At 30.1% G+C, this 22,595-nt stretch overlaps 1 protein-coding gene across 3 annotated transcripts in view; it reads left to right on the top strand.

Moving 5' to 3' along the window:
* The window catches only part of LOC114333247 (elongation of very long chain fatty acids protein-like), a 351,442-nt gene that overhangs the window by 273,893 nt on the left and 54,954 nt on the right, over positions 1-22,595 (top strand). For all 3 annotated transcript variants that reach the window (XM_050647870.1, XM_050647880.1, XM_050647876.1), the window contains exon 3: positions 21,501-21,697. In XM_050647870.1, coding sequence (XP_050503827.1) covers positions 21,637-21,697 — 61 coding nt within the window. In that variant the 5' untranslated portion in view covers positions 21,501-21,636. The remainder of the gene's footprint in view (positions 1-21,500; positions 21,698-22,595) is intronic.

Below are 22,595 nucleotides of genomic sequence, written 5' to 3'. Positions count from 1 at the left end.
ATTAGCGATTCTTTGTAAACATAATGAGCCCTAGTTTACGTTGTAACAAGGCATCCAACATACATACTACAACATATACAGTGTGTCCCAAAAGTAGTGGAACGGTCGAATATTTCGCGAACTAAACATCGGATCGAAAAACTGAAAAATAAGTGTTGAATCATTTTCAAAAAACTATCCAATGACACCAAACACTAACCCCCACTACACCCCCTGGAGGTGGGGTGGAGGGTAACTTTAAAATCTCAAATGGAAACCCCTAGTTTTTCTTGCAGATTTGGATTCGTTACGTAAAAGTAAGCAACTTTTATTCAAGACATTTTTTCGAACTGTGGAATAGATGGCGCTATAATTGAGAAAAACGATTTATCCTGATACCATAGGTAAATTATAGAAACGGTCTAATATCTCGAGAAATACACTTCCAAATGAGAAACTAAAAAAAAAGTTTTTAATACTTTTCGAAAACCTATCGAATAACACTAAACATGACCCTCCAACCCACCCCCTGGAGGTGGGGTGTGGGGTAACTTTAAAATCTTAAATAGCAACCCCCACTTTTTATTACAGATTCGGATTTGTCATGAAAAATTAAGCAGCATTTATTCGAAACATTTTTTAGGATTGTTGATAGATGGCGCTTTAATTGGAAAAATACGATTTATTAGCGCCATCTATCAGCAATTTTAAAAAATGTTTCGAATAAATGTTGCTTTATTTTTGATGACGAATTCGAATCTGCAATAAAAAGTGGGGGTTGCTATTTAAGACTTTAAATTTATCCCCCACCCCGTCTCCAGGGGGTGGGTTGGAGGGTCATTTTTGGTGTTTATCGATAGGTTTTCGAAAAATATTAAAAACCTGTTTTTTGGTTTCTCATTTGGAAGTGTTTTTCTCAAGATATTAGACCGTTTGTATAATTTACCTATGGTATCAGGATAAATCGTTTTTCCCAATTATAGCGCCATCTATCCACAGTTCAAAAAAATGTTTTGAATAAAAGTTGCTTACTTTTACGTAACAAATCCAAATCTGCAAGAAAAACTAGGGGTCTCCATTTGAGATTTTAAAGTTACCCCCCACCCCACCTTCAGGGGGTGTAGTGGGGGTTGGTGTTTGATGTCATTGGGTAGACTTTTGTAAATGATTGAACACGTATTTTTCAGTTTTTCGATCCGATGTTTAGTTCGCGAAATATTCGACCGTTCCACTACTTTTGGGACACCCTATATAATGTACAATAATGTGCAATTTTCAATGACTGCAGGAAAGTTATTGTTATAACAATGGTTAAGAGAGAAGAACATAAAATTTACCAAGACACGTATAAACTTTACATTTACCACATATACTGCGAGGCATAAGTTAGGGATATAGAAAATTATGCTCATTTTCGTAGTTGATTTTTTCATGAACAGATTAACAGATTCCGCAATTTTTCTTTTTAATTTTAAATTTTTCTTTAGTATTTACAGAGTTGTGAAAAGGTTTAGTCAAACTTCTTTTTTGTTCTTATACCGGGTGGAAGAAAAGGGATGTTTTTCTTATGTTAAGTTTGAGTTTGAGACACCTTGTAGGTGTAGGGAGGACGAGGTACAAATATGTGAGTATAATTGGAATTTTATTGTAATCTTATATTTTGTGAACATTTTGTCATTCGACAATGTGTTTCGACTATTGTGTTCGAAAAATATGCCTAATGTCTTTAGAAATTAAGAAAATATACCGTTTGTAGTTTAAGTTTTAACCGAAACAAAAGTTTGAGACACCCTGTAGGGAGGAAAAGGTATATGTTGTAGTCTCATAATATATTGTGTTAATTTTATTTTTTTTAATTTCTCTGATAACTTTAATAATAAAGAAACTGGACGGTTTTACTCTTTAATTTGTGTTTTAACCGACGACATGCGATGCGCGAGGGAAATGTCTGATCATACCACAAAGATGAAATTATTTCCTATATACAGTGCGAAAGTAAAATTAAATAGTGTTCTAAGAAAGAAATATGTGTAATTTACCTCTCCCTAATTAAAAGGCGTCCACGTAGACACCAAATCCGTATTTACTCTTAAGGAAATTTTACTCCAAATCATCACAGAGCCTCCATTAAACAACCTCGTCTTTCTTAGGTTGCGCTGTGCGTACCGCTTACGAGGTCGACAAATAACTCTTATATGTATCGATAAGAACTGTTTACGATATGTGCCTTTCTGTTTTTAAAGTTTTTTTATTTAGTTTTGTTTCAGTTAACACATGTTAAGGAGTAAAACCACCTATCTTCTTTGTTTCTAAAGATCTCAGGGACTTTCACAAAACAAAATGTTCAGCAAAACATAAGACTACAATACGACTCCGATGTATGTATACTCAGATTTGTACCTCGTTCTCCCAACAGGGTGTCTCAAACTTAACAAGAAAAACATTTTTTCTTTTCTTCCACCCGGTATAAGTACAAAAAAGAAGTTTAAGTAAATCTTTGCACAACTGTGTATGTAGATACTAAAATAATACTACTGAAATTATATCTAAAATACTATCTAAAAATACTATCTAAAACAATAAAAAAAATAGCGGTATTAATGTGTTCACGAAAAAATCAAATTAATATGAAAATGAGCATAATATTCTATATCCCTAACTTATGCCTCGCAATATAATTTCTAATTAAAATAGAAAAGATTTAAACAATCAAGACCTAGACAATATTCGTTAATATCAAGGAAATAGAAAAACAGCTGGACCTGGGCCCTGATTCTAATTCATTTCGACAGTCGCAATTTCATTTCGACACCGCCATGACAGCAACTGGGGATATTAACCTTATCATGTTGAGACTGCTCAGAATTTGGGTTGGCGCTTCGGTTTCTTGGATTTTGTTGATAGTCTGGGAAAATTATCGAAAAAATACCATTTTTGGGAAAAATGATTTACCAGCTATTTTATTGCTAAAATCGAATCTTAAGATTGCATATATTAGTAATAAGGGGTATGACAAGTCAGCAGAAAGTGTGTTATTTTATTTATAAACAAATTAGCACTCCTAAATCTTCTTTTTTTTTTCAATTAGTGCCTGTAACTCCTATAATTTTTCCTTTGAGCCAAAAACACTCAAATAAAAATTCACCGTAATTTAGTTCTGCACAAAGTTATTTTTTTTCCGATTTCCTTCAACAAAAATTTTACTCAGAAAATCCGAGTTTTTCCAAAAAATCTGCCATTTTCAATTAAAATTTTAGGGAAGTAAATAATTATTTGTCAATAATTAAATAATTGAAGACATGAAAGATTTATTATAGTAGATTATACAGAGGGGCTAAATTATGGAATAAATTCATTTCTTTAAAACGGACGATTTTGGAGCAAAATCCCGAAAGAGGTCGATTTTTATTTTTCAATTACAATTTTTGGCATATATTTCATACTAGTGACGTCATCCATGTGAGCGTGATGACGTAATCGATAATTTTGTTAATGGGAATAGGGGTCGTATGGTAGGTCATTTGAAAGGGCGTTTAATTCTCTATTCAGTAATATAAACATTAATATCATTAGGTATTTATACAGGGTTGCCAAAAAAAATTTTGAATTAAATTAATTGGCGCAAAAAGAAGAATGTATGTAATTTATTTAACTCAAAATACATTGTACTGCTGTCAGAAAATAGAAAAAAAGGTTTATTTCACCAATAAACATTTCTTTTCGCTTAAATTAAATCATAAACAGCCTCCCTCCTACCTATTGGCAGTTTGAACTTTTAATTTAAGCTAAAAGCAATGTTTATTTGCAAAATAAACATTTTTTTCTATTTTCTGACAGCAATAGAATGTATTTTGAGTTAAATAAATTACATGCATTCTTCTTCTTGAGTCAATTAATTTAATTCAAAATTTTTTTTGGCCTCCCTGTATAAATATTGATATTAATGTTTATAATACTGAATAGAGAATTGAACGCCTTTGTAAATGAGCTACAACACGAACCCATATTCCTATTTAAAAAAATAATTACGTCATCACGCTCGGATGGATGACGTCACTAGTTTGAAATATATGCCAAGAAATTTAATTTAAAAATAAAAATCGACCTGTTTCGGGATTTTTCTCTAAAATCGTCCATTTTAGAGAAAATGAATTTATTCCATAATTTAGCCCCTCTCTGTATATCAGGAGACCGGCGACAATCTAACCAATAGTTTAGCAATAATTAAAATGTTAATTAAAAAATTTCGGTCGAAATAATAACCAGAAAGATTATGATACACCAGAATAACTATGATTTTCATATAAAAAAGCACTATACCTATTCAACGTACCTTACAGGATTGAAATTGGACCATTTGAGCGGTCTCAGGAATGTTATAAAGAAACAATTTTTTGGCTTATAAACAAATAGAACCCCTCAGAAAATATTAGATTAAATTAAATTAAGTTAACGCTGTTGAAAAGAGCACGGCTTCTGTGTCCTTTTCGAAGAAAAACAAATTGAATTTCGAGGAGTGATTCCAGGTATAACCGGTCAAATTTGACCGGCATTTGCGACAGAGTTATAAACAACAGGATTTTAATCTTTGAACCATTAGATACCTTTTAATTCCGGTCCTCTTTGTACATACAAATTTTCATATCTTCAAGACACTCATAACAAAAAAGATTTATGTCACTGTCACCAAATTATTTAATTATTGATAAATAATTACTTCCCTCAAATTTTAGTTGAAAATTAAAGATTTTGTTTGGAAAACCCGAATTTTCCGAAGAAAATTTCCGTCGAAGGAAATTGGAATAAATTATCAATGTGCAGAATTAAATTATTGTCAATTTTTATGTGAGTGTTTTGGTTTAAAGTTATAATTTTCGGAGTTAGAGAGCAATAATAAAAAAAAAGATTTCGGAGCGCTAATTTGTTTATAAACAAAATAGCACACTTTCTGTGGACTTTGCACAGCTATATTACTAATATAGGAAATATTAAGATTTGATTTCAGCATGTCCAGCAATAAAATAGCTGGTAATTAATTTTCCTTGTTTTTTACTAATTTTCCCAGATTATTACCTCACATCTTTCATTGAGTTGATGATTCATGTTGTGGACATTCTCAATTATTATATTTCTAATTTAATACTATTCTATCTAATTCCTCAAAACAAGCAAATTTCAATTAAACCCAGCTATATTATAATACCTTTTGATTTAGTTTTCCTTGCAAGAAATAAACAAAACACATCTAAACTAAACCTAACCTCGCTTTTGGCCATTCATTCATCTCCGTGTCAAATAATTTCGACAGTCGCCATATTGAAAGCGACTTGTTTTTGGTCGAAATTTGATTTAGAATCAGGGCCCTGGGGGTATTGCACTTAGATTATTAGGTATGAAAATACACTATTAGACCGGGCAGTATCGTCGCCCCCGCTAGCGAAATTATTCCGATTCGATTTTTTTGCACAAACTTACTCAAAAAGAGGTCCTTATAACATATCCACAGGGTTCCGGGCGGTGCCGTGGTCGAAAAATTGTTTAAACCATTTTTTTTAAACAAATTCACAAAAATAATTTTATCATTTCGACCAAATTTTTTTTAGATAGATTGGCTTACTCTGAGCAAAAAAGATCTCTTGTCATTTTTTTCTAAAATTGATTGTTGTCGAGATATACGCGATTAAAAATTTGAAAAATGCGAAAATGGCCATTTTCAATGCTTAATAACTCGATTAAACATTATTATTATGAATTTCAAAAAGTCACTAAATCAAGTTTCAAATCCCTTCTTCAAGCTCCTAAAGAGATTTTTGTCATTATTTTATTAGAAAGCTGTTATTTTTAATTATTAACAATTAGCGCTATAGTCCAGGATACATCGTCGCCCCCGTTAGTGAAATTATTCCGATTCCATTTTTTTTGCAGAAACTTACTCAAAACGAGGTCCTTATAACATATCCACAGGGTACCGGGCGGTGCCGTGGTCGAAAAATTGTTTAAACAATTTTTTTTAAACAAATTCACAAAAATATTTTTTTTATTGCGAACGATTTTTTTTAGATAATTTTGGTTATTCTGAGCAAAAAAGGTCTCTTCTGATTTTTCTCTGAAATTGATTGTTGTCGAGTTATATGGCCATTTTCGCATTTTTCAAATTAAAAATCGCTTATAATTCGACAACAATCAATTTTAGAAAAAAATTACAAGAGACATTTTTTGCTTAGAATGTCCCAATTTATCTAAAAAAATTGTTCGAAGTGAAAAAATTATTTTTGTGAATTTGTTTAAAAAAAATTGTTTAAACAATTTTTCGACCACGTCACTGCCCGGCACCCTGTGGATATGTTATAAGAACCTCGTTTTGAGTAAGTTTCTGCAAAAAAAATGGAATCGTATTAATTTCACTAACGGGGGCGACGATAAATCCTGGACCATAGCCCTAATTGTTAATAATTAAAAATAATAGCTTTCTAATAAAATAATTACAAAAATCTCTTCAGGACCTTAAAGAAGGGATTTGAAGCTTGATTTGGTGACTTTTTGAATTTCATAATAATAATGTTTAAACGAGTTATTAAGCCTTGAAAATTGCCATTTTCGCATTTTTTAAATTTTTAATCGCATATAACTCGACAACAATCAATTTTAGAAAAAAATGACAAGACACCTTTTTTGCTCATAATAAGCCAATTTATCTAAAAAAATTTTTCTCGAAGTGAAAAAATTATTTTTGTGAATTTGTTTAAAAAAAATTTTTTAAACAATTTTTCGACGACGGTACCGCCCGGCACCCTGTGGATTTGTTATAAGGACCTCTTTTTGAGTAAGTTTGTGCAAAAAAACCGAATCGGATTAATTTCGCTAGCGGGGGCGACGATACTGCCCGGTCTATATTATTTTCTGTCCTAATTTTTATTATTGAGGTGGGTATTAACCATAACTTTAGTTTAAAAGACGTTTATTTTTACGTTTCGATTTCGAATTCGAATATTTGAATATACTATTTTAAATTAAAATTGTGCTTAATTCTCATTAAAGATATTGAATAATATGATGAGACTGCCACAAGAAAATAGACTTAACAATATTATTAAAATATATTAATGACAGATTAATTAAGCTTAATTAAAGGAACTAAACAAATTAGTGAAGATAAATACTAATATGATATACTTTCATCTTCTTCTTCTTCGTTCAGTACTCTCTCCGATTTATCGAGTGTTGACGATCATATTATCAATAATAGCTTTGGTTACGGCAGCTCGAAACAGATTAGCGGATATTTCTTGATAGCAATAAATAGAAAATAAGCGGGCAAGAAAGGCTGTTCCTATTCAATGTTTTTCAGCCACTTTAGTTGCAGTTAGAATTTTCATAATTCGCTTAGAAAATTCTCACAATATACTTAAACCGTCCTACAAATTTCATTAAAATCGACCTAATAGATTGTGCATAATAATTTTGCAATCTAAATTTTTTGAAGATATTCTATTTTAGGCGCGATTGGATTGAGGGTAAAATTGTACATAATTCTGCGCGCCTGCGCACACAGACAGTATGTAGTTCCTTGCTAATCTTTCAAGATAGGTATTTATGTATCTGTATCCGTGCAAATAAGTCATTAAAAGAATATATTAGTGTTTTTAGTAAATGTATTATTTATTATAATTCTTGTGTTTTTGGATTTGTGTTTCTCTGTAGTAAAATAATAAAATATTATGTAGGCATAACATTTTTACACTATCTGTCGCCGTGTTTTGTAATTATATCCGAAACTTACATGTCAATTAGAAGTACCTCGCTGGTGTAGTTTGTAGGGCGTTAGCTCCGAGACTGGAATGACGCGGGTTCGAATCCTGGGCGATTCATATTTTTTTTTATTTTTGGTTGTTTTAATAAAATTTTTTTGAAAGTGGTAGATAAGAAAGTTACTTTAATTTTTAAATAAAATACAAATAACCTGTTAAGTATATTTACTTCGTTGAAATTACCTATTTAATAGAAGAATATCTTCTTACGTGCGTACAAAGTACACACACATTCTTTTTTTTTTAAATGTTTAAATTTTTTAAAAGCTCTCTGAACAAAAATTAGGCCATTTATAAATTTGCTATTTCTTTTACATATAAAGAGGTTCTCTACCTATCTAATACACTACAGAATTAAAATCGGATTATTTCAGCGGCCTCAGCACTGTTTTAAAGTTATAAACAATGTTTTGGCTAATAAAAAACTACAGAAATAACGTTTAAGTTGGAATAAATTAATTTTCTTGAGAATGGGCGGCTCTGGAGATAAATCCCGAAACTGATCGATTTTTATTTTTAAATTATAATTTTTTGGCATAAATATCATACTAGTGACGTCATCCATCTGGGTGTGATGACGTAATCTAAATATTGGAATTAATGTAATTCAATTTTTTTTTTAATTCAAGCCTTGTATAAATAAGTATGTTAATGTTTATATCAGTAAATACAAAATTGAATAGCCTTTCGATTAAGGTATCACACGGCACCTATTCTCATTTAAAAAAATCATCGATTACGTCATCACGCCCAGATGGATGACGTCATTAATATGATATATATACCAAAAATTAGGATTTAAAAATAAAAATCAACCTGTTTCGGGATTTATCTCCAGACACGCCTATTCTCGAGAAAATGAATTTATACCAACTCAAACGTCCTCACTGTATTTATTTATAAGCCAAAATAGTATATTACTTTATGAGGCGGAGAAGCATGACTTTTCTTGACGCGTCCGATATTACGCGCCGAACGAAGTGAGGCGCGTAATAGAGGGCAAGTCAAGAAAAGTCGGTTCTTTGCCGAATAAAGTATACTATTTTTTCTTCAAACGCAGCAATTTTCAACCATAAATAGTACAATTCATACGCTATTTTTACTCGAAATTAACTGTGACAACTATCAAAGTCGTCTAGATTGTTAGAAATTAAAATAATTAAGTCGTCGGTGGGATAAACCCTCATGATTCGCCAACATCGGGAATGATTGCTGAAAGTTGTGCTCGACCATCAGTATCATCAACAATTACCAATGCGTATCAAGAGTCGGGAACATTTTTGCACGGTTTCAATTTTGAAAATGCCTCATTAACTAATTGTACTTTTAATATTACTATAAATAAAAATGATGTTTAATTGTTGTTAATGACATTTGTATTGTTGCTTTGTGACATGTATCATATTGTTGCCATGACAACATTTTTCCCTCCGCCGTAAAGAAATGGAAAATAAAACTGCTGCCGGCGGAGACATCAAACTTTGACAGGATCAAGTTAGATAAGTAATGTCATCATTATTTGACGTTTGAAGAAAAAATTGTTTATTACTTTAAAACAGTGCTGAGGCCGCTAAAATAATTCGATTTTAATTCTGTAAAGTGTATTAGATAGGTAGAGAATCTCTTTATATTTAAAGGAATTAGCAAACTTATAAATGGTCTACTTTTTCTTCAGAAAATTTTTAAAAGACTTGAACTTTTTAAAAAAAAATTAGATTGCAAAATCTATCAGGTGGACTTTAATGAAATTCGGTGAACTATTTAAGTATATTGTAAGGATTTTCTAAGCGAATTACGAAAGTTCTACGTGTAACGAAAGTGGTTGAAAGACGTTGAATAAAAACAGGCATATTTTGCCCCTCATTTTGTATTTATTGCTATTTTGCAGAAAGGGTAATATTTTAAGATGTTTTTAACTAGTCGTTTATCATACAATATTCAATTGTCTTTATTTTATTTCCCTACGACTTTGTTCCAAAATGAATCGTTTTAAAGTTATAAGCAAAGAAAGTAGAAAAAATCGATATTTTTCGAAATTTTTAAATATTTTAATTTTTTTTATTAATATTCCGGGCTTATTTGAGAAGGACCCTAAGTCAGTTATAATTATTGAAGTTGTCACCTAACTTCATCTGCAAAAATCCGAGTGTCACCTCTCACATCCACCTCAAAACAGATCCGCCCTGGTCTATTTGCCTCATAAAATAAAATATCACAATATCACAATATGTTGTAAGTGATAATATTGTGAATGTTGTATCTATTGTTAGTTAACATTGTAGTTTATTCCTGCTGAAGTCGGAAAAATAAAAAATAAACGAAGTACCGTCAGAATTAAAAGTAGTTCTTTAGTGGTTGTAGATAATTACAACCATTTCCATATTTACTTATAAAAAAAGTTACTTACAAAAAATATTAGTCCCTCCAAAAAAGTACATAAAAATGAACAAAAAATATTAAATTTTACGTTAATAGAAATTGTGTCCAAGTCTGTCGTATATCCACCATTGGCATCAATTTATTAATGCTTGAATTCTACGTGGCATACTATCTATTAAATAATCAAGAGATTCTTAAACAATCTCTCCCCTTAACCGTGGTTACAGTTCTCGAAGTAGCTTCGAACGTGAATGTAAGCTTTCTTTGTAGCTTGTCTCAAATATAAATAATGATCAATAAGGGGATTGAGATATGGAGAGCGGGGGTAATACCATGCAAAACTGTGCGTGAAGTACTTTTTGCGAACTTACGTAATGTATAACACTCGCTCCGTTGTCGCTCGTGCTCTAAACATCGCGTGCGTTCGCAAAAAGCATACTTTACGAACTGTTTCATAAATAACTATTTCACCTACCATATCTCTTTTTGTGTTATAACTAGAAGATTTATCAAAAAACGAGTCTCTTTGATTTTTCATAGACTACAAAAAAGTTTTAAATATTTTTTTTTCGTTAGATGTATAATTTTTAATGTATTTGCAAAAAACCGACCGAAAAGGTGACATTTTTCAATGAAAACGGCCAATTTTCAACCATGAATAACTCAAAAAGTATCGAGTTTTCAAAAAAAAATTTTACAACACTTGTTGCTTAGAATTATGTTTTCTAGTCACTTCCGTGGTTACTTTGACAAAAAAATTTTCCACTCCCAAGATAATAGCTCACATCAGCATAGGGTAGACTTCGAATTAGGAGATAAGTAGAGGCTATTCCCAAAATTTTATTATAATCCGCGCAGTAGAATAGCTTTCGGAGGGAATCCCAAGTAGCACCGAACGGGTTTATTAAGTCTTTTAAGGATGCTTTAAAACTGTAGAATGAAACTAAAATTAAAACTATTTGGTTTTTAAGTAAACCTTAAGGTAGCAATAAAACCGCTTTCAGCATAAAAGGGCCCACTCTGAAAGAGGTCAATAAAACCAAAAATAAAAACCTTCTTAAAACTTTGTTTTCTTAAGCAACTGGTTTTAAAGCTGCTGTGAAGGTGCTTTTAAAACCATGTTAAAAGACACTTTAAGTGCAGGTGGTTTTATAGCAAACTTAAAAGGTTTTTTAATGGAGACTTTTAAAGACCATTTACCTTATTAAATGATTCTTTAAACCCATATATGTATGTACTTCCATATAGGCCAACAAATTTTTACATGTGTTGTGATAAGTTGATACGTATTACGTATTTGTAACCATAAAATAATAAAAAGTACTTGGTTATTTCGGACTGTCAAGATAGAAAAACACTTGCGCACCAAACTTTATTGATAATGTTAACAAAAATAGGCCTAAATAACTCACACACCGTAAAATTTCTAAAATTTTGGCGATTAAAAAATAAAAAAAAATAAATCCGAAAGATATTAATTTGAAAGAAAAATAATTTTATCTACAATTTTAATGTTAAAATAAATCGGATTTATGTCTTTAAGTCGCTTATTTATAATTTTTATATAAGCCTTATATTGTAATCTGTCATGGCTTTCATCATCCCCAGAAAGTAATATGGCCGATATCCAAATAGAACTATTTAGTCTATCGACAGAGAATTGTTAAGATCAAACGGCTTTATTTTATACTTTTCCAAGAGCATATTATTATATCCTACATAAAAGCAAGTTTGCCTTGGAATTAAAACCGTTTAGTTTTAATGTTGCTGTTTAATGTAAATTTAACCTAAAATCGAGGCGTCGTAGTGCTGTGTGTGTTGTATTTTTCTTTTAAAATGACCAGATCGTTTATATTGTAAGTACTTGCGACTTATTTTTTCCATACTAACTGTAATTCCTCTTTTTAGAACACACTACACCACTGTTTCAGTCTTTACGAAAACAAATTGATTCAGTCAAGAGCGTTTGGTTTTAATATAGCCTACTAATTGCTTTTAAGAAAGCAACTTTAACGAAAACTAAAAAAATAGTTTTAAGGCATATGTTTTACTGACATAATAGTCTTGAAATCAAGGAGTTTTAATAATAGGTTTTATTAGTCATATTAGGAGAATCTTTAAAACTGCAATAAAACTAAAAGGTCACAAACTAGAATCTAATAAAACCAAACTGTCCGGAAGTTCATTATAAAACTTATTAGTTTTAAAGTGTACTGAGAATATACAATTTTAAAACTACAACAAGACAAATTATCTATTAAGATTAATTAGTCTTATTTGTTACTCTTATTAGATACATTAAAACTAGTGACAAATGCTTAACAGTTTTAAAGGCAGTAAGTCTACAAGGTAACTTTAAAACCGTGATCTTCTTATTTACCACAATAAAACCTTTATAAACCTTAAATAAAACTAAAATGTTTTTATTGTGCTACTTGGGATATCATGTTTTGCTCTCATTGACTGGCGTATTAGACGAAAACGGAAGAAGACCATTTGATAAAAAACTATAAAATAAATTTTTACATATTTTGAATTTTTGCCGTTTGAATACGTGAGGTTATTATGACTCACATGTAGTCTTATGGATTATCTATTAAATGGAAATGAAATAAAAGAAAACATCACATACTGTGTGAAAACAACAAAAAATCTAGCCTTAAAAATGATTCTTAAGGGCATAGGCGCAAAAGGACGCCTGTCAAAATGTTCAATGTGTTTTAAATGTATTCAATTTTTTTTTCGAATCCTGAGAAAACTGATAAATATCTTTGAAAATTTTAGACGCAAAGTGAAAGATTACATTATTACTGAAGGCCGAAAGTCCCTGAAAACTTCTATAATGTTTATTTTAATAAGTTACAGGAGTGAAAATAAAAGAGAAAATTTAGCGTGATTTTTAATTGCAAATATTTCATTCAAAAGAGACTTTTTATTTATATTAAGGGACTTTCGGCTCCCGGTGATAACGTAATCTTTCATTCTGCGTTTAATTTTTTCAAAAATACTTATTAGTTTCCTCATAATTCGAAAAAAAAATGAATACATTTAAAAAACATTGAAAATTTTGACATGCGACATTTTGCGCCTTTCCCCTTAATGTGATATTAAACTATAGACACACCTGACATTAAATTACACATCTAATCAAGCAAATGTTATATTTTTATCTATATCTAATTATTTAATTACATTTAACGTGAAAACAACTTTTTTTAGTAAAAAACAAAACTTTGTTCGTCTTCAATCGTTATACTTTTAATTTAATTATATAGACAAGGCGAAAACGGCGGGTTCTTTGGAGAAAATATTCCCATGAGAGTTTTTTGCACAATCACAATCGTAAGACATTCCAGAATAAGATTCAAGAAGTCGCCTACGCGAAAAGTGGTCCAGATTTTTTTTAACAATTTTTTTAATCAAATCGAAAAATTCAATATTTTTTGCCGGAGCAAATTTTTTTTAGGTTTTTTGGACCATTCTGGATAAAAAAGTTTTCTTATAATTTTTCTTTAAAGTTAATCTTTTTCGAGGTAAAAGCATTTTAAAATTGAAAAAAAAAAACGAAAAATGGCGATTTTTAAGACTTTTTTTTTATTATTTATTTATTTATAGTACCATACAATTGACCTGGCCTCTTGTGACTAATCCAGGTCGTTTCCTGATGGGATTACAGTAGTTTATTACAATATTATTACTTTAAGAATTTTTTCTATTTGACTAATTAACAATAGCCCTAATCTACTACTAATTATGAAAACTACAAATTGTAAACAATTCTAATAAACAATTCTAATAAACAAATAATAACATCTAAACAAAAACTAATAAACAAAAGATAAATTATTACTTTTTTTTTTGAACATATAATTTTTATAAAAGTGCTCCCATTTCTCATTCTCAGATGAGAAATGCCAGCACTATTCATCTAAAAATAGTCACGAATAATTTTAAGTGCAGGTCTAATCGACTTTATGATATTCTCAATGGTATTTCGGTGAGCCTCAGACCATTGAGTTTTAAAATTTCAGGTTTTTAGTTTATTTTTTTTTGTTTGATTAATATTTTTTTTGATTTTTGGTTTATTTTATTTTATTTTATATTTGATATAAATTTTTAATTATTTATTATATAAATATTTATTTAATTATTCCAATATTTTATTTTATATTTTTATATGTAATTTTAATTTTTTTTTTGTATAATTTCTTATTCAAATTCATAGAGGTTGGATATTATTTACTTGATTTCTTCTTCGTCTAATATTATATAATTCTAATTTTTTCTTTGATATTATGTACGCTAAATTATTTAGTGTATTAAATAATTCTTCATTTTGTATTATATTTTCTATATTTATGCCAACAAGGTCTCTTCTCATTCTTTGTAGTTCTTGTGTATTTGTTTGTCTTTCGCAAATAAATACTATGTGTTCTGGTGTGCCTATTTCTCCACATTCACAATATTGATTGTCTTTTAAGTTAAATCTATGTAGGTATGTAGGGTACGGACCGTGCCCTGTAAGAAAATGGATTAATCCTTTTTTTGGGTTAAAATAATTTGGTATATTATTTAAATTTGAAATAAAATTATAGAGACGTCTTGCTGTAGGGGAATTATCCCATTCGTTTTGCCATTTTCTATTTAATATTTCTTCTAATTCTCTTTTTGTTCTGATTTCTATTCCCATTAATTGTATTATTTTTTCATAATTTTCTTTTCTTTGCCAATATCTACATGCACGTTTTTATGTTTCCAAGTGCATGGGCATTACACCAGTCAATACTGTTAAAGCTGATGTTGCTGTAGTACTGAAAGCTCCTGTCATTCTAACAAGGAAACCTCTTTGTGCTTTATTCAGTTTTTCAATATTTGTATTATTTGTTAGTCTGTGTGCCCCTACACTTGCACCGTACCCTACAATTAAGGCAAGTATCGTACTCAGGTATACGCGCATATGCTGGAACGGAATTCTATACTCCCTTTGTGCTAGGCTTGCAATGCAATGCATGACTTTCGCTGCCTTCTCACATACGCTATTTATATGGTTTGTAAAGAGTCTTGGTTCGTCGATTATGATACCAAGATATCTAGTTACTTTTGTTCTTTTTATTGCTTTCATATAACTCAGTTAAAAGTTATTACTATGAAAGTCAGAAAGTAATTTTTTGTAATTATTTGATTACTAAGCTGTTATTTTTAAGTAAAAATAATGAGCGCCATGCACGTATTAGGCGGCCGTCCATGATGAATGCGAAAGAGATGCCATTCAGGCAGTCCAATGGCGCATCTCACTCGCACTCACATTTACAGCCGTGTCAATACGATCTTACCACTCATTATTAATAATTGAAAATAACAGCTTAGTAATAAATTAATGACACAAATTTCTTCAGGATCATGAAGGGAGGGCTTTAACTTTGATTTAGTCACCTTCTGACTTTCATAATAATCATTTTTAACCGAGTATTAAGTCTTAAAAATGACCATTTTGGCGTTTTTCAAATTTTAAATTACTTATAACTCGAACACGATCAATTTTAGAGAAAAATTATAAGAGACCGTTTCTGTTCGGAATGGTCCGAAAAATCTAAAAAAAATCTCCAGGACGAAAATAATGATTTTTGCAATTTTAATAAAAAACAATTGTTAAAAAAAATTGGACCACTTTTCGCGTGGGCGACTCCTTGAACCTTATTCTGGGGTGTCTCACGAATGTGATTATGCAAAAAAATCTCATGAGAATATTTTTTCCAACGAACCCGCCGTTTTTGCCTTGTCTAATAGTACTTCTCACTTATGCTACATATAAATAATGTTTTGTGATATCGTGTACGGATTTAATAGCGATTATTTTTTTATACATACAATTTCAATCTCCTTTTATCAACAATAAATTTAATGTGCACTATTTTTAGATGTAGGTAGGTGGTAAGTACAGACACAGTTTACAATATCTTTTCACGTTTTTCACTTCGTTCCTGCACATTGGGGCTTTGATGCACTTTTCCACTGGCTAAATTTTAGCTATATATTTTATTTAGCTTCTAGACATATTTTTAGTATTTATGCCTGGTTGCACTAACAGATCTTGGCTTAAGACGTGTTTAGTGATCGATTAGTGATTAAGAAGTGATTAGTGCCTTAATCTTAAATATAAATGTAAATCCTTAAAGTATAAGCTGATCTGGGCTAAGGTGGAGATCTGTTGGTGCAACTAGGCATAAGATTCCCCTTTAAATCAAGCACTAAATTCTTTTGAAAGTTCAAAAAATGTTTTAACTTGCAGACTACTATCGATTTATATGTTCATCTAATACAATACGACTATTTTTTAAATAATTATTATATATGTATCTTATGACCTGTAAATTATAGTCCATTTACTCACGGTTTTTGCTGTAAATTTTAAAGAACCGATTTCAAAATAAATTCGAAATCTTATAAACTGACTACCTAATTTTAAGCAACTTTTTTTCTATAGAGTTTTTTACTAAGTCAATACTTTTCGAGTTATTTGCGAGTAAATAGTAACTATTTTATCGAAAAAACGTTTATAGTAAAAATATAGCATATAAAAAAGTGAAAAAATAGTGTATCTATATTTATATGAAGTCTGCGGACCCAGTAGAAGCAGAGTTGTAGCTAATGAAAATTAGATTCTTATTCGTCAAACTCCAAATCGATTGTTTCAACGTGAAATAACCACACAATTAAGACATGCAATTTTTGGGGGGAAATTTATCACAACTTTTTTGAAGTGTTAAAAAAAGCTTTATTTTTGTTTTTTTTTTCAGAAAGTTTCTATCCACAAAAGTAAGTAAGTTGCGTTCAAGATATTGTCGTTTTTGGTAAAAAAATATTGTAAAAATCGTTAAAAAATATTGTAAAAAATAATCGTTACCACTTCTACTTACTATGATTATGTATTTTTTATATGATCTGTAACTTTCATTAGTTCAAAGTGCCCATTTTTGAAAATATTTGATTTTAAAGTAATATTTTTTATATTTTGAAAAAAAAAAATCCTTTTTCTCAAAATAACTTATAACAAAAATATTACAAGTGACACCAAAAATCCCTAGGAGTAAAAAGTATAAGTTTTGCTTTTTTCAATATTTTGTATTTTTGGTTTTTTTGTAAAACAAAAATGGGTTAAGATATGGCTGTTCAAAATTTGCATAAACTCTTGATTAGTGGCTAGTTCAAGCCATTTTAACTGCATCCTTTTCAAAAATAATTTCTTTGAACCGATGAAACTTACTGATCAAATAAAAATACATACGTGAAGTAACTTGTGAAGCGGTAACGATTAATTTCATTTGGGATGCTAATTAGGGGGTGATTTTCACGATTTTTTTACCAAAAAAAAAGAGACCAACTTTATTTTGAGTGTAACTTACTTATTTTTGATGCCAGAAACTTTTTTAAAAAACAAAAATAAAGCTTTTTTAAACACATTAAAAATATTGTAATGAGTTGTTAGCGAAAAATGCTTCAGTTTTTGGTTATTTCACGTTGAACTATTCGATTTGGAATTTAACAAATAAGAAACTAATTTTCATTAGCTACAACTCTGCTTCTACTGGGTCTACAGACTTCATTTATCATTGTCACTTTTTTATAAGCTGAATTTTTGCTGAGAACATTTTTTTCGATAAAATACTTACTAGTTGAGTTATTTGCGAGAAACCGTCTAAAAACGTGTTTTTCTGTTGAAAAATAAACAAATTCACTCGCAAATAACTCGAATAGTATTAACGAAGTGAAAAACTCTATAAAATAAAAGTCACATAGAATTAGTCAGTTTATCCCATTCCAAACTTATTTTGTATTTCAGACCTATGTTTTTCACCCCTCAAGGAGGGAGTGAAACTCACCCCATGGGCAAAAGCACACATCGGCACAATAACCCGTTTTTTTCTTTGACTCGTTTACTATAATGTAAATAAAATTTCATGTCAATCCCTGCGGTTTTTTAAAATTTACAGAAAAAACCGTGAGTAAATGGACTATTTTTTTTTGTTTATTTCTCGGGTCTAAAAGTTCATTATCTGCTGCATTGCGCTACTTCGCCAGTATTTATAGTAGGGGAGCGAAGTATGCTAAATATGCAGTCACTCTAGCGCTTTGGGGACCTATTGGGTTGTGAAGAGTAGGTCCTAAAACCGAAAAAAGTTAAGTAAATTTTTCATTTTAGTGGTGACTTTCCATTTTCTAATTAATTTTCCATTTTCAACAATCGGTTTTTCAACATAATTTTAAAAAATGTTTCGAATAAAAGTTGCTTATTTTTACGTAAAGGATCCAAATCTAAAAAATTTGGGGCTCCTATTTAAGATTTTAAAGTAACCCCCACCCCACCTCCGTGAGGGGTAGTGTTTGGTACCATTCGATAGATTTTTGAAAAATATTGAAAACGTATATTTAGTTTTTCGACCTAACATTCATTTCGCGAATTATTCGCTTTTTTTTGTGAAACTTTTTAACTCGCCCATTTTCTTACGCCCCGCTCAAATCGTCAGATTTTTGAAATATACACTGTTTTGCATGTCCTTAACTTACCTTATCTTAATCTGACAATTTCGAGTATTTTTAAGGACAGATTTTTTTTTCGGGCCCCCCTTGACGAACTCCCCTGTGTTAAGAGCTAATATATGGTAGAGGTACATCTGCAGGGCACCAGGTTTCTCCCCATACGATAATCTGACGCGCTCGAGTAACTGCAAAAATCCCCGCTTGGGCTCCCCTACCATTACGATATTATTAAATCAGAGTTATAGTCCAGGGTAATAAGGTTTTTCCATGACACTCGAGCAGCCAGGGTACTGAAGCGTTTTTTCGACAGGTAATACCTATAAAAGCAAATTGTAACTATTTCCTGCGTAGGATCTGGCGGCCATTTTTATTTATAAACAATTAAGTATCAAAAAATGGCATTTTTCACTTTTTTTTCAAAGCAATGGAAAACAGGGAAACTTATGGTTTTTTTAGTACAAATATCTTCGAGATTATGGAAAAAGCTTTAAAATGACGTATTACAAAGTTTTATATACTCATTTATTGTTAATATAATTGCGAAAAAAGGTCGGAATTGCAAAACAAATATTTTCGCAATAACTATTATAAAAATTAATGTACAGCTTTGAAATTTTTGTCAAATAAGGGTTCTCTGGTGCTTAATATGTGATAAAAATTTCAAAGCGATTCATTCAATTGTTAAAATTTTATTCAAATTATTTTTCCCAGAGAGCATTTTTTTTTGAAATAACATAAGTCAGAAGAAAATGACGTTAGAACCATTCCACAGGTGTCAAATAAAAAAGCATGAGCTATGTTTTCAACTTGGTTTAAAAAAGTGATTAAAAAAATGCATTTATTAGTAATAAATAATTATGCAAAAGTATCGTAAATTTTTACTTATAAACTTTTTATTTTGTTATATAAGAAATTATACATATTTATTACAATTTTTTATCAATTATGATATAGATAACATTACTTGGTAGTTGTGCACTTAAAACAGGGTAAAAAATTTAATTTTTTTGGAAAAAGTTTATTCAAAAAGTTTATAAAGGAAAATTGACGATACTTTTGCATAATTATTTATTACTAATAAATGCATTTTTTTATTCATTTTTTTAAACCATGTTGAAAATGTAGCTCATGCTCTTTCATTTTACACCTGTGGAATGGTTCTAAGGTCAGTTTCTTCTGACTTATGTTATTGCAAAAAATGCTCTCTGGGCTAAACAATTTGAATAAAATTTAAACAATTAAATGAATTGCTTTGAAATTTTTATCACATATTAAGCACCAAAGAACCCTCATTTGACAAAAATTTCAAAGCTGTACACTAATTTTTACAACAGTTATTGAGAAAATTCCACACCTGTAATTTTGAACCAATCAAAATACGTTATTTTGACAGATCACCATGGCAACGGAGGTATTTTATCGGAAATTTTTTGCTCGTGGGGTACCCAACAGCGAATTATAGTGGAAATTTTTTGACGTTTACAATAACAGAACATTTTTGACAGACTGGTTTTTATTTGTTTACATAATTTAGTTTTGATTCATTTTAGTTACAAAGCTAAGATGTTTTCTATATTCTTCGGACACCTCCTCTCTTCTTAATGGCGAAAATGCAGGACTTTGAATGTTTTCAATTAAGTTTCTATGTCTAATAAAATATATATAATATTTAGACACTAATTTATTTACCTTTTTCCCATTCAGTACTTTCAATTTTGCGTAGTTTAGTTTTAAAAACGCCAAAAAATAATTTTCTATCACTTGTAGTTACTCAAAACTTATGTAAAATTGAAGAATATACTATTTTCTATCTTGAAATGGTATTCCCATGCAACTACAATGAGTAGAAATTGCGAATTTGAAAGCCTAAATAATTGCTGACAAAGCTATGGCGCGCTATTAATCTGTTCATGCAGCTTTGGATTTTCAAATGCAAATTTGGTGTGGAATTTTCTTACCGAATACCACGCGAAGTCAAATTAATATCCGGAAATTTTTTTTTGATCATGAATATTTTTAAAAAATTTCCCTCGTCTGCGACTCGGGAAATTTTCAAGATATTCATGATCTCAAAAAAATTTCCGGAAATATTTTGGCCTCTAGTGGTATTACTAGTGAAAATATTTTTTTTGCAATTCCGACCTTTTTTTGCAATTATATTAACAATAAATGAGTATATCAAGCTTTGTAATACGTCATTTTAAATCTTTTTCCATAATCTCGAAGATATTTGTACTAAAAAAATCATAAGTTTCACTGTTTTCCGTTGATTTGAAAAAAAATTAGGAAAATGCCATTTTTTGACAGTTAATTGTTTATAAATAAAAATGGCCGCCAGATCCTACGCAGGAGATATTTATAATTTGTTTCTATAGGTATTACCTGTCAAAAAAACTCTTCAGTACCCTGGCTGCTGAAGTGTCACGAACAGGGTATATTTTTGTCTTATTACCCTGGCCTATTATGGTCTTGGTAACCTTAAACAATGCTAGTTGTAGGCCTCCATTAGTATTAATATCCAATTAAATCTCATGTAAATGGTATTGCACTCAAATTGCAAATATGTTAATTTTAAATTAAAACAAACAATTAAGACCAGACGACAAATGATTTAATTACGCTCAACGACATCCATTATTCTTACAAGAATCACATTGTGCCTTTTACATTATTTAGGGAGATTATTTAAAATAGTAACATTACCATACAATATATTTTCCACCGTTTAAATGTTATAGGAGACCGTAAATAATCTCTGACCTTATTTTTGTTAAGGTGTATTATTTTACTTTCCAGGCATAGATAAAACGACAGTCTAAAAGGTATAATTACTGATAGTAGCACCAACCACGATCAATTAGTGATATTTAGTATATAGGTTCAGTATCTATCCTGGTGCTAATTTGACATAAACTTATAAGAAAATATCAAAATGGAAAACGTATCGACTTCTCTTCTTGATGGGTTTCACGAAATGTTCGACAGGAATCAAGGTATGTACTTTTTTCGTTATATATTTATCAATCAACGGGTATACCATATGTATTCTGTGTATACAGTGTGTCCACGATTTGTGTTGCCCAAGATGACAAACTTTTTATTTTCAATTTTAGCGAAAAATGTCATTCTTGGTAAAAAGTTTTGCTTTTTCTAAAACCCCATAAAATTAAAGTTTTAAAAATCCTTCTTAATTTTGTAGTCAATTTTATGTAAATCCCTATAAATTTTTGCACGAAAGTTCGAAATATAAGTTCGAAATCGTAACAATAATCTAGTGTTGCCAAGCCACAATGTAGCTTAGTAACTGTTAACTCCGATAAATAATTTGCGAATTGTCATTTTTTTTTCGACAATGTTAAGCGTTCAAAAAAGAATTTATCTTGTAATCAATTTTAATGTTAAAATTATTGGAATAATAATTGTTTAATTATTAAATAATTGGATCTTTCAAGGAGAACGACAAAGTCTGGTTTGATAAACCAAAGAAGCGAAAGGGTTTTTCTCCCAAGTTATTATTGTTACAATTTCGAACTTAGTGCAAAAATTTATAGGGATTTACATAAGATTGGCTATAAAATTAAGCATGATTTGAAAAACTTGAATTTTATTTCGTTTTATGGGGTTTAAGAACAAGCAAAACTTTGTATCAAGAATGACATTTTTCGCTAAAATTGAAAATAAAAAAGTTTCTCCTCTTGGGCACCCCAACCGTGGACACACTGTATAAGCATGCAACTTAGTGGTCACTGGATATTTTAATGTAACAGAAAGTAGAAATTTTACGTATAACTTAGTATAAAAAGAGTTAAATAATACAAAACTAAATATCATTTTTTTGATAAATATTTTGGTATATATGTGTATTATTATCTTTAAGCATAAGAAAGCTCA

Source organism: Diabrotica virgifera, chromosome 1 (genome assembly GCF_917563875.1).
Source record: "Diabrotica virgifera virgifera chromosome 1, PGI_DIABVI_V3a".
Classification (NCBI taxonomy): Eukaryota; Metazoa; Arthropoda; class Insecta; order Coleoptera; family Chrysomelidae; genus Diabrotica; species Diabrotica virgifera.
Note: the sequence above shows the minus strand (reverse complement) of the source record. Positions and strands in the feature narration are given on the sequence as shown.